General features: G+C 33.0%; 3 protein-coding genes across 3 annotated transcripts; all 3 read right to left on the bottom strand.

Annotated features, from left to right (window-relative positions):
• Window positions 1–381: 381 nt before the first annotated feature.
• On the bottom strand, window positions 382–3,138 carry LOC105158997 (flowering time control protein FPA-like). Its single transcript, XM_088879062.1, has 3 exons — window positions 3,011–3,138; window positions 1,754–2,543; window positions 382–1,377 (listed from the first exon to the last, which is right to left on the bottom strand). The coding sequence occupies exons 2-3, from the start codon at window positions 2,389–2,391 to the stop codon at window positions 507–509; spliced, it is 1,509 nt and encodes a 502-aa protein (XP_088735188.1). The 5' UTR covers window positions 2,392–2,543; window positions 3,011–3,138; the 3' UTR covers window positions 382–506.
• On the bottom strand, window positions 2,999–5,825 carry LOC148788827 (flowering time control protein FPA-like). Its single transcript, XM_088878152.1, has 3 exons — window positions 5,520–5,825; window positions 3,819–4,067; window positions 2,999–3,142 (listed from the first exon to the last, which is right to left on the bottom strand). The coding sequence occupies exons 1-3, from the start codon at window positions 5,823–5,825 to the stop codon at window positions 2,999–3,001; spliced, it is 699 nt and encodes a 232-aa protein (XP_088734278.1).
• Window positions 5,826–9,976: 4,151 nt separating this feature from the next.
• LOC148788826 (flowering time control protein FPA-like) lies at window positions 9,977–11,977 on the bottom strand. Its single transcript, XM_088878151.1, has 2 exons — window positions 11,672–11,977; window positions 9,977–10,234 (listed from the first exon to the last, which is right to left on the bottom strand). The coding sequence occupies exons 1-2, from the start codon at window positions 11,975–11,977 to the stop codon at window positions 9,977–9,979; spliced, it is 564 nt and encodes a 187-aa protein (XP_088734277.1).
• Between the last annotated feature and the right edge of the window lie 1,463 nt (window positions 11,978–13,440).

Below are 13,440 nucleotides of genomic sequence, written 5' to 3'. Positions count from 1 at the left end.
AACAACGCAAGTATAGTATGCTGGAAAGGGCAGCACAAAAAATGTGCATGCACGGCCTGCACAGAAGAGTCTCAATGTTTGTGCGCGTCGCTAGGAGTTTAAGGAAACCACCACGCTAACGTCTCACATATGTCGGTTTCCTACCTTACTACATATGTTAGAACTTCATCCAAAGTTAGCATTTCAACAGATGCACAGGTTCATCACATTCTAGGAAATATTGCACGCAGGGCATAAAATAGAACATCGAACTACATCATTCTTCATCAATCATTCGTTTGTACTATGTTAGTGTTCAAAAATTATAACTAGAATCCAAAGGAAAACAACGGCTCTAGCTGGTTCTTTGAGCATGTCCAACCACTAAATGTCTATCTTAGATTGGATTGAAACCATGAAATTGTAGCTTCTATTTGAGACGCAATCCAAAACCCAACACTCTGTCAAGTCATATACATTCTCATTGTAATCGAAAGGAGAAAAAAAGAAGTAATAGCTTAGCATGTCTAGTTGCCTGATGAGGGTGCACTTTCATCGACTCTCGTACCATTCTCGGGTGGACTGTCACGTTGTTGGCGTACTCGGGAAAGGAGATTGGCTGCAAACGACAATAGTTTCCTATACCGCTCATTTTTCTCAGCCTCTGTTTCAGTTCTTTCATGGACTTCCCGATTTACAGCAGTCTGAAACTGTTGATTCTGATGTTTGCACTCCACTTCAGAAGGCAACGGTTTAGACACATCATTGACATTAGACTGATTGGCTAATGGCACACGACATGCTTCTTGCTGGATATTCGATGAACTAGCAAACTTTGAAGCATCAGTTCCATGATGATCTATTGCCTCACCCCCAAAAATGTTAACATCAGGTGGTGCAACGGAGTGCCCCTGTAAAGAGCTACTTAGAAGACGAGGCGCTTCTGGTGGTGATATTGAAACCTTGGGCAAAACCCCAGAATAAGTAACCGGCAATGGCCTTTGTTCCGGATACACAACATTATATCCTGTTTGCAAGTAAGTCTCTTTGTGTGTGTCCCCATACTGAGGCTGAATTGGCAATGCACTCATGGATCTGCTGTTGGACGCTGGTTCAGAAAACTTTAGCACTAATCCGTGCAGGCGTAAGGGTGCAGAAGCATCAAGAACCTTCGATAGAAAATTAGATGGAGGGACCAAAAACAACATGGTACCATCATCTAACTTTGCCACTCCAGCCCGGTCTTTGGCAATCAGATAGCTCAGGAACTCCGTGTATGAAGCAAAATCCTCTTCGCCATCAGGCAAGAACAGAAGTAGATTGAACCCAATAGCACTAGCGTATTTTTTACTCAACACGTCCAGTCTGATCCGTCCAGAGCAATTAACTACATTAGGCCTGAAAGGTAAGAATAAATACTGTTAGACCAAAACTTAACGTAAACGAAACATTTAAAATTTCTATAACAAGTTTGTTCCACTCCTAAAAAAGTAAAATTGTTAGCAAAATCGTCTAGAGCTATAGATTGCTTTTCTAAATATGCTGCAAATGTCAAAATATAGGCATGTCTCTTACACTCAACACTTCTGCACTTACTAATTATATTTAGTGTATGAAGTTAGCTAATATAGATTAGGAAACCAGGTCTCTTCTTGCCAAACAACGAAAAGAAACATACAAAATCAAGACAAATGCATCAAAAATCAAATTCTTAGGTCTGTAGAACTATATCTGAAGGAGTAATTGTTAGAAGTTGTCAAAAACTCATACTTACAGATGAGTATCTATCCGTTCTCCTATAGCAACACAGCGAGCACGACAAACAGGCAATCCACCCTTTGCAACAATGCCCCTCCATATGCAATCACTATGATGCCCGACTGCACCGGTTGTGACGCTTAGTGTGGTAAGATAATTCTCACCTTCAGTTTTCATTATCTCAGCAGACAAAGGAGCATCAAATCTTGATCTTTTAGACTCTCTGTGAAGCTCATTAGAATGAAAACCATCCCAAGCACCAGATACACGTTTGTCCGGAATACTAAAACCTGGAGAAGAAAAAGAGATCATTCCAGGTGCAGATGATAGCCTTCTCAAATTTGGATCTCCAGCAGGAGTTTGGTGACCGGGGCCTGGAACCACCGGTCCAAACGTAACACGCGGAGCGGTGATTGGTCTCGTGACTACATCAGGACGATGAGGTCCAAACGATGCTAAAACTGGGCGGTCAAGGTCTAGCATGTCCGTCTGAACGGGTGGATATGGACATTCACTTAACCGTGCTCTCCGGCCAGGCTCACTACTGGAGAACTCAATTGAAATCCTTGGATCATTAAAAAGTTTCCCTTGTAAACACTCTCTAGCACATGAAGCTTCTTCCTCTGTTCTGAATTCCACCAAAGCAAAATGCATGTCTGTGACGTATTGATCCTCTTAATTTCTCCAAACTGGGACAATGCACCATGAAGCATGTGTTTTTCTATGACAAGAGGAGGAGGATATCTTATCAGTAACACTTTACTACACTGTGAGCCACCTTCTTGAGAGCCTATGTGAAGGGATTGCTGCACAAAAAACAAGCAGTTAAGGACAATGGAAGACAATTATGTACAGACCAACTTCTATAAATTAATAACTTCTCTAAAATAATATTTTTTTCTGGTCCGAACTCCAGTCCAAGGTCTAGATTAATAATTTCGATAAATTAATAAGATAATAATTTTTTCAAAAGACCCCTTGTATGAATTTTTGGTCTCTTCAATATTATAATTTAATAATTCTATAAAATTACAAATATATGGGACAACTTAGTAAAATATGATTGTTGTCGAGCACTATGAAACAATCCTGCAAGCAACACAAACCAAAATACTACTAAGGTTCGTCGAATCAAAAAAAATCTTTTTATATTAATAATTTATTAATTTATAATATTCTTTTAAATTAATAAAATTACGTGATCATGATATTATTAATTTATAGAGGTTTTCATAATTAAGTTTTGATGAATTTTGCAAAATTAGGGTAATACATTTTGGTTTTTAGCCCCAGCAAGACTGGAGTCTGGATAATTTGTCAAGGAATGTTCTGCCGTCCACTGAATCCCAGAAGGCACCAAGTTCCTTTGGCGAAGCTGTCCTTCCCTTGGACCTGCACCCTGCTCCTATAAAATTGGAAGACACAATAAAAGGTTTTTTAGGCCTTTAGAATCATTGTGAACAGAAATAAAAATCAGTAGAGATTAAAGATTCCTCAGTCTCATAAGATATAGACAATCGTTAGAAAATAATTTCAATAGACTAAAAATTATAGTAAATAATTATTATTAACCACGGGTAAATAAAATTAGTTTTTTCATTATGAAAAAATTATGGGTAAATTAGAAGGGACTTCCCTAAGGTTTGCCATAATTACAAATATTCCCTTATTATTTGAAAAATTACAAACGCCTCCCCTTAAATTACAAATACCCCCTTGTGTCCGGTCATTGCATTCAGGGGATATTTATAATTTTTTAAATAAGGAAAAGATATTTATAATTAAAGCAAACGTCAAAGAGAGCCCTTTGTAGTTTGCCCCACAGCTAAGAGTCATATGGCAAATATTTCAGCTATCCATGCAAATATTATAATGCAAATAATCATGAAATATTTTAGCCATAACTAAGGTACTGATTCATAAAGAGGTAATTTATTTATTTATAATATTACAGGGGATTGCGGCTTTTTTTCCGTTAGAATATTATGATGCAAATCGTGATGAAATAATGATGGGAGGTTACTATTTTGAGACATGAGGGGTTATAAGAGAATGAGTAGAGTGTGGAAGTATCAACTTACTGATTCTCTCGGAGACTGTGACTTGAGAAAATCCACGTGTATTTTATCACCACTAATTGGTTTCCCATTCATACTTTTCAGTGCTTCAGCAGCTTCTTCTACGCTCATGTAATAAATGTATGCGATGTGTTGGTCCCTGAGATATCTAAATTTTTTGATTTGGCCGAACTTGACGAACTCTTTCTGTAATTCTTCTTTGCTAACACATTGGTTGATTCCACCCACCCATAAGATATTGGACAGTTTAGCCTGCAAATCCAATTGAATGAGAAATGAATATATCAAAAAACAAAGGGTAAATTACAAGGAGCTCCCCTGATGTTTGAGTTAATCATAAGTAGCACATTGCCCCTTGTATTTTTTAGAAAGGTGCACACCGCCCGTGCGTATTTCTCTCAGTTTTCATATGAAATGTCATGGGTTCAAATTCAAATTGCAATAATTTTACAAAAAAGTGCATTGTCTTTTTTTTTTTTAATTATTTTTCCTTCTATTTTATGGGATGAACACATAATCAATTCATATGAACTCATATTAGACCCATTAAAAAACTATATTCAATCCATATAAAAAATAGTTCTATTTAAATCCCACCAATAACAATTCATTCTAAATCATGACAAATCCAACACAATCGAAAATTAATTGAACTGGGTTGAACCCCTGAATTTTAGCCCATATTGACACACCTAATCCAAACGTACAAAAAAAATATAAGACTTTTGTATGCATATAACTTTCTATGTTTTTTAGACAAATATGAAGAGTGTTGTTTCTCTTTAAACTATAAATGAAGCTCTAGATACCAATTTATATATATAAATATATAGAATATTATTAAAATTGACAACTATTAAAGAAAAATTGACAATTAAAACAGCAAGAATATGCATATATATGGTTTATATTTTTGGAAAAAATACAAACACCATCGTATAATATTATAAATAAATAAATTATTCTATATAGAAAAAAAACAAATAGCAATACTTCACAAATAGTATCATTTGTTGTTTTCAATTTTATTGGAAGTTTAAAATATTCATCTTGAAAATACTGTTACGAATTTATTTAAAAATTATAATAAAACAATATAGGATTCGATAAATAAATACTAATAAAATGTAAAAAAATAAATAAATAAAATGAAGAAAAAAAATAGACCAAGATCGGAGGTTTTTAAGAAAAGAAATTAAAGAAGGGAGCCGTCACAATAAAAACATTTTCCTTTAAAAAGAAAAAATTAAATCCAGTCATGAAGTGACAACTCAGCTAAAAAATCTTTAATTCATTAATTTTTATTTCATTTTCTTTAGAATTTTTAAATAATTACCCCCTTTGGAAAATACATGCATTGGGTTCCACTAAAAATTTAATAATTGAAATTTTTTTTACTCAAATCAGATCTAATCAAATCAATTACAGGGCAAGTATTATACACTTATTATATAATTTATCGTTTTTTCTAATTAACTATACACTAATTACACGACAAAGATACACTTATCATATAATTGATTTAGGTTTGCCAAACCCGATAAAAATTAATATTTCCCTTAATAGCAGTCACCCGACCCACATCGCTTACACACCGTGTAGAGCCGGGATAAATTTAGCAAACATCTAGATTCAAGAATAGTAATTATACTAAACCAAAAAAGTAGAGAAATCGCAAACTAAAAAAGTGAATAAATCACCAACCGGTTTAGCGAAATTAATCACGAGAGGCTTCCCGTGAAGAACATAGCCTTGCAGACCATGCCTTGCCAAGGTCGCGCCCTCGGTTTCCTTGAAGTGCACAAAGGCATAACGACGGGGAGGGAATAAATTAATGCCGATCACTTCTCCATGAGCGGCAAACAGATGCTTTAACTCAAAATCTGTCACATTTGGTGACAAATTACCGATCCACAAGTTATTCGATGGAAGAATCTCCCGCTGCAAACTTTTGATGGCCGCATCGTTGTTCTGTGTTGCTTCCGCCGCGGATTTTGTAGGTGGTGCCATTAAATCGATTAAGTACAAAGAACGAGAAAAATTATAGGTTGCCCGAGGTTTCGCGTGAATGAAGATTTTGTGCAACGGGAATGTGGTGAGTGAAGTGTTGTAAGTGTATGAGCGTGGTGGTCACCGTAATATATTGTTGGATTTGTTTGAATTTAATGCATTTGGTGGCTCCTTATTGTAATGTGTATTATTGGGAAATATTATAATTTTTCACCCTGAATTAAATTAAAATTTTAAATTCCTATTACTTATTGATACTTAGGATTAATTATATTTTATCATCCGAACTATGACTTTTTTTTACTTTGGCATTTAAACTTTTTTTTTTGGTCAACTTATTATCTCAATTCTACAAAATTTTGCACTTTGTCATTTATAACTGTTTTTCAATCAAGATTTTGTCAAAAAAAATTATAGAAATAAATGGTTCAGATTTTGCCAATATTATTTAAATTTATAAAATATATTTAGATTAAATTTATATATCTTTAAATTATAGATAGTTATTTACATATAAATGTATATTATATATAATGTGTGTATACATATATACATATAAAAACAGTGAAATCGACGTCGGCCGCTGCGAGACAGGAGGGAAGAGGGTGGGTGCACAAATGAGAGGAGGTGAGGGCGAGCGCTCAGAGGAGAGGCAAAAGCGAGGCGCAGAGGAGGCCATCGCCAAGGAGGAGAACAGGGCACTCGAAGGAAGTTTGAGGGGCCAGCGTTAAGGAGACGCTAGTGTGGTGGTGGAGTAATGGAAACAATATTTTTTAAAATTATTTTTAATATATTTGATTTTTTTTCATATTTAATAAAAAATTTGATAAAAATTTATATATTAAATCTAGACTGGTAATTTAAATTGAGTGAAATCTGGACCATTGAATTGTGCATTAAATCTAGACATTTGATTCAAATAATGAAATATAACCTTTGATTTGTTATCTACAAATTTCAACAATTAGATATATATCAAGCAAGAACTAACGATTCACAAATTAAGATATAAAATTACTTTGTTGTTAAAAATTAAGCCCAAATTGCATGACGGGCTTGTGTCCGAATCCAAGGGGGTGTTCTGCTACATTTCTAAATCCCGGGGCATGGGGGTCAGGGTCTTACTATTTTATTTTTCATATGGGGTATTTTAAATCTTTTTGGAAAACACAGGGGGTTAAATTGCATTTTATCCGATAAAGTTTATGTCCTCACTCTATGATTGCATTAAGATAATTTTATTACTCTTTCTACTATTATTATTATTCTTTTGTTATATATTGTACAAGTCGGCCAATTTTATGCAACATTCCTGAAAAATCCTCCTAAGATCTCTTATTATAACCAAAATCATATCAAATTTCGAATTCCTTATAACTAACTTCTAAACTTCTAGTCAACAATGTCTTAGGTTATTGCTTATAGGTGAGCTAGGTTTCATGAACAAGTGTAAGGTGATGGATTCGGATCCCATCAGACCTTTGGGTATTTCACTCATTTTATATGAATTTATTGTAATTTATTTTATTATTTTTTGTTATATTGGTATATGAATCGAATATCGATATATTATCAAACTGATGCATTACAATCAATTTATTAAGATATTGATATTATTATATAATTACCACTTATATATATATTAAAAACAATAGATTCACCTCAGAAATTTTCAAAATATGAATTAATTTCCAGTCAATATCTGCATCGTTTGACAATTTTTAAATTTCACTAATTGATGGACTAAAATTGCCATATTCATAAATAAAGGATGAAATTTAATACTACTAAATGTACCAAAATATGGGTTTTCCTTATAAAGAGATTTGGTGTATGCAATGGCCGGAGGACGCCATGGCACGAGTGTGGATGGGACATGGGTGCGATGGATACTGTAACGCGAATTTTATCTTAATTTATTAAGTTAATGTTTTCATTTTTGCATTACTTAGCCTTCAATTTTTTTTTTATCATTATAATTTATAAAATCAAACTTTGAAACTTAAAATTATTTACTAATTCCATGCTATTGATATGATAAAGTTAATGTCTTCACTTTATAATTGCATTATGATAATTTTATTACTCTTTCTACTATCATTATTACTCTTTTTGTTATATGTTGCACGAGTCGATCAATTTTATGAAATTTACTGCTTAAAATCCTTCATTATTTTATTGATGTTATGCAACTTGCCCCTGAAAATTTCTCTTAAAATCTCTTATTATAGTCAAAATCATGTCACATTTTGATTTCCTGAATAACATGTAAAGTTTTGGTCAACCATGTCTTAGCCTATCACTTATAGGTGAGCTATTTTTCATGAATAAGTATAACAAAGTTGGTTCGAATCCCATCAGAAGTATGTGTATTTGACTGACTTTATCTGAATTTATTTTAATCTATTTCATTATTCTTTGTTATATTGAAATATGAATCGAATATCGTCATATTGCCAAATTGATGCATTGCGATCAATTTATTAAGATATTGATGTTATTATGTAATTACCATTTATATATATATATATATATATATAATAACAATAGATTCACCCATAAATTTTCAAAATGTGAATTAATCTTCAGTCACTATTTGCATTGTTGGACAATTTTCAAAATTTCATTGATTGATGGACTAAAATTGCCATATGCATAAATAAATGATGAAATTTAATGTTAACAAATGTACCAAAAATATGAATTTTTCCTTAAAAAGAGATACGTCGTACGCACCAGCCAAAGGATAATGATGGCACAAGGGTGGATGCGTGCGGGGAATACTGTAACTCAAATTTGTTTGAATTTAATTGAGTATGGTGTCCTCTGACTGTACTATGGATTATTTAAAAATATTGTAACTTTCATCCTAAATTAGGACTTGCAATTTGGTCCATTAGTTTTGCAAATTTCATGATTTGCAGACATATTTTGCAAGAAATTTAAAGATTAGTTGAAAAACCACATATCCAAGTCATGTATATCCTTAAATTTAGACCAACATATGACTTGCACGTGCTAATTTTGACCAACTTTAAACTTTTCTACCAAAATGTGTAAGCAAAAACTCTATCTGAAGGAGTAATTATTGGAAGTTGTGAAGAGTTCATACTTACATACGAGCGACAATCTGTTGTCCTATAGCAACACACCGAGCAAGACAAACAGGCAATCCACCCTCTGCAACAATGCCCCTCCACATGCAATCACTATGATGTCCGACTGCACCGGTTGTCACACTCTTTAGAGAAGCAGATGCCACACCACAACTTAGTGTGGTAAGATAATTCTCACCTTCAGTTTGGTCCATTTTGCCATATCTAGTTTTGGTCCATTAATTTTGCAAATTTCATAATTCGAAGACACATTTCGTTCAGAAATTTGAAAAGTAACTGAAAAATCACATGTGGAAGTATCAATATATCATCAAATTTAAGCCAGCACACGACTTGCACGTGCTAAATTTCGACAAATTCGGATATTTCTAGCAAAAAATGTGTTAGTAAATCGTAAAATTTACTAAGATAATAGATCGGATTATAAGTTTCACTTTTTGATAATCCAAAACGCCAATCACCTCTAATTATAGGACAAAAAAATTCAATCAAGCCTTTATAATATTCAATTCAAAATGATGCCATTAATCAACCATATTAACTAAAGATAACACAATCTTAATTTAGAATTACTTGATATATAACTAAATATTCAGCTTGGTCCACAAATATTTGTAAACATTCTGTGTGGGTTTTCATATATTAGTACATAATAATCTCATTTGATATGTAACATTCCTTTTAAAGAAGTTTACACTTCAGGTGATATTTATAATTTTTCAAATAAGGAAAAGATATTTATAATTAAAGCAAACGTCAAAGAGAGCCCTTTGTAGTTTGCCCCATAGCTAAGAATCATATGGCAAATATTTCAGCCATCCATGCAAATATTATAATGCAAATAATCATGAAATATTTTAGCCATAACTAAGGTACTGATTCATAAAGAGGTAATTTATTTATTTATAATATTACGGGGGATTGCGGCTTTTTTTCCGTTAGAATATTACGATGCAAATGGTGATGAAATAATGATGGGAGGTTACTATTTTGAGACATGAGGGGTGATAAGAGAATGAGTAGAGTGTGGAAGTATCAACTTACTGATTCTCTCGGAGACTGTGACCTGAGAAAATCCACGTGTATTTTATCACCCCCAATTGGTTTCCCATTCATACTTTTCAGTGCTTCAGCAGCTTCTTCTATGCTCATGTAATAAATGTATGCGATGTGTTGGTCCCTGAGATATCTAAGTTTTTTGATTTGGCCGAACTTGACGAACTCTTTCTGTAATTCTTCTTTGCTAACACATTGGTTGATTCCACCCACCCATAAGATATTGGACGGTTTAGCCTGCAAAACAGATTGAATGAGCAATGAATATATCAAAAAACAAAGGGTAAATTGCAAGGAGCTCCCCTGATGTTTGAGTTAATCATAAGCACCACATTGCCCCTTGTATTTTTTAGAAAGGTGCACACCACCCGTGCGTATTTCTCTCAGTTTTCATATGAAATGTCATGGGTTCAAATTCAAATTGCAATAATTTTACAAAAAAGTGCATTGTCTTTTTTTTTTAATTATTTTTCCTTCTATTTTATGGGATGAACACATAATCAATTCATATGAACTCATATTAGACCCATTAAAAAACTATATTCAATCCATATAAAAAATAGTTCTATTTAAATCCCACCAATAACAATTCATTCTAAATCATCACAAATCCAACACAATCGAAAATTAATTGAACTGGGTTGAACCTCTGAGTTTTTGCCCATATTGACACACCTAATCCAAACGTACAAAAAAAATATAAGACTTTTGTATGCATATAACTTTCTATGTTTTTAGACAAATGTGAAGAGTGTTGCTTCTCTTTAAACTAGAAATGAAGCTCTAGATACCAATTTATATATACATAAATATAGAATATTATTAAATTTGACAACTATTAAAGAAAAATTGACAATTAAAACAGCAAGAAAAAATGTTTTCAATTTTATTGGAAAAAATATAAACACCATCGTATAATATTACAAATAAACAAATTATTCTTTAAAAAAAAACAAATAGCAATACTTCACAAATAGTATCATTTGTTGTTTTCAATTTTATTGGAAGTTTAAAATATTCATTTAGAAAATACTGTTACGAATTTATTTAAAAATTATCATAAAACAATATAGGATTCGATAAATAAATACTAATAAAATGTAAAAAAAAAATAAAATGAAGAAAAAAAATAGACCAAGACCGGAGGTTTTTAAGAAAAAAAATTAAAGAAGGGAGCCGTCACAATAAAAACATTTTCCTTTAAAAACAAAAAATTAAATCCAGTCATGAAGTGACAACTCAGCTAAAAAATCTTTAATTCATTATTTTTTTTTTCATTTTCTTTAGAATTTTTAAATAATTAGCCCCTTTGGAAAATACATGCATTGGGTTCCGCTAAAAATTTAATAATTGAATTTTTTTTTTACTCAAATCAGATCTAATCAAATCAATTACAGGGCAAGTATTATACACTTATTATATAATTTATCGTTTTTTCTAATTAATTATACACTAATTACACGACAAGGATACACTTATCATATAATTGATTTAGGTCTGCCAAACCCGATAAAAATTAATATTTCCCTTAATAGCAGTCACCCGACCCACATCACTTACACACCGTGTAGAGCCGGGATAAATTTAGCAAACATCTGGATTCGAGAACAGTAATTAAACTAAACCAAAAAAGAAGTGAAATCACAAACTAAAAAAAGTGAATAAATCACCAACCGGTTTAGCGAAATTAATCACGAGAGGCTTCCCGTGAAGAACATAGCCTTGCAGACCATGCCTTGCCAAGTTCGCGCCCTCGGTTTCCTTGAAGTACACAAAGGCATAACGACGGGGAGGGATTAAATTAATGCCGATTACTTCTCCATGAGCGGCAAACAGATGCTTTAACTCAAAATCTGTCACATTTGGTGACAAATTACCGATCCATAAGTTATTCGATGGAAGAATCTCCCGCTGCAAATTTTTTATGGCCGCATCGTCGTTCTGTGTTGCTTCCACCGCGGATTTTGTAGGCGGTGCCATTAAATCGATTAAGTACAAAGAAGGAGAAAAATTATAGGTTGTCGGAGGTTTTGAGTGAATGAAGATTTGTGTGCAACGGGAATGTAGTGGAGTGAAGTTTTGTAAGTGTATGAGCGGGGTGGTTACCGTAATATATTGTTGGATTTGTTTGAATTTAATGCATTTGGTGGCTTCTTATTGTAATGTGTATTATTTGAAAATATTATAACTTTTACTCAAATATTATAACTCTCAGAGGAGAGGCAAAAGCGAGGCGCAGAGGAGGCCATCGCCAAGGAGGAGGATAGGGCACTCGAAGGAAGTTTGAGGGGCCAGCGTTAAGGAGACGCTAGTGTGCTGGTGGGGTAAAGGAGACAATATTTTTTAAAATTATTTTAAATATATTTATTATTTTTTCATCTTTAATAAAAAATATGATAAAAATTTATATATTAAATCTAGACTGGTAATTTAAATTCAGTGAAATCTGGACCATTGAATTGTGCATTAAATCTAGACATTTGATTCAAATAATGAAATCTAACCTTGGATTTGTTATCTACAAATTTCAATCATTAGATATATATCATCAAATTTACTCCAGCACACGACTTGCACGTGCTAATTTTCGATAAATTTGGATATCTAGTAAAAAATGTGTTAGCAAATCGTAAAATTTACTAAGATAATAGATCGGATTATAAGTTTCACTTTTTTATAATCCAAAATGCCAATCACCACTAATTATAGGACAAAAAAATTCAATCAAGCCTTTATAATATTCAATTCAAAATGATGCCATTAATCAACCTTATTAACTAACGATAACACGATCTTAATTTAGAATTACTTGATATATAACTAAATATTCAGCTTGGTCCAGAAATATTTGTAAACATTCTGTGTGGGTTTTCTTATATTAGTACTTAATAATCTCATTTGATATGTAACATTCCTTTTAAAGAAGTTTACTTGTCGTTTCAGACATGAAAACTAGAAAATTGAACTGCGATAAGTCATTTCACACAAAGGGAACATGCCGTTAAATCAACCTTATTACTTGCTAAAACTATCCCAACCACAGATACACATTTGTTTGGTAAACTAAAACCTAGAAAAGAAAAAGAGATCATTCCAGGTGCAGATGATCATAGCCTTCTCAAATTTGGCTCTCCGGTAGGAGTCTGTTGGCCGAGGCCTAGAATCACCGGTTCGAATGTAATACGTGGACCGATGGTTGGTCTCATGAATACATCAAGGCGATGAGGTCCAAACGATGGATGGTTAAGGTCTAGCATGTCCGTCTGAACCGGTTGATATGGATATTCACTTAAACATGCTCTCCGGCCAAGCGCACTACTGCAGTACTCAATCTGCACATAAATCTTATGTACCTGCAACAAATCATCCATTCATGACTGGATAAAATGCTAACATGTGCATTGGAAATCAAGAAGATAAAACAAAGCAAGTATAGTATGCTG

The sequence above is a fragment of the Sesamum indicum genome, linkage group LG3 (genome assembly GCF_026168435.1).
Source record: "Sesamum indicum cultivar Baizhima isolate 11 linkage group LG3, ASM2616843v1, whole genome shotgun sequence".
Lineage (NCBI taxonomy): Eukaryota > Viridiplantae > Streptophyta > Magnoliopsida > Lamiales > Pedaliaceae > Sesamum > Sesamum indicum.
Note: the sequence above shows the minus strand (reverse complement) of the source record. Positions and strands in the feature narration are given on the sequence as shown.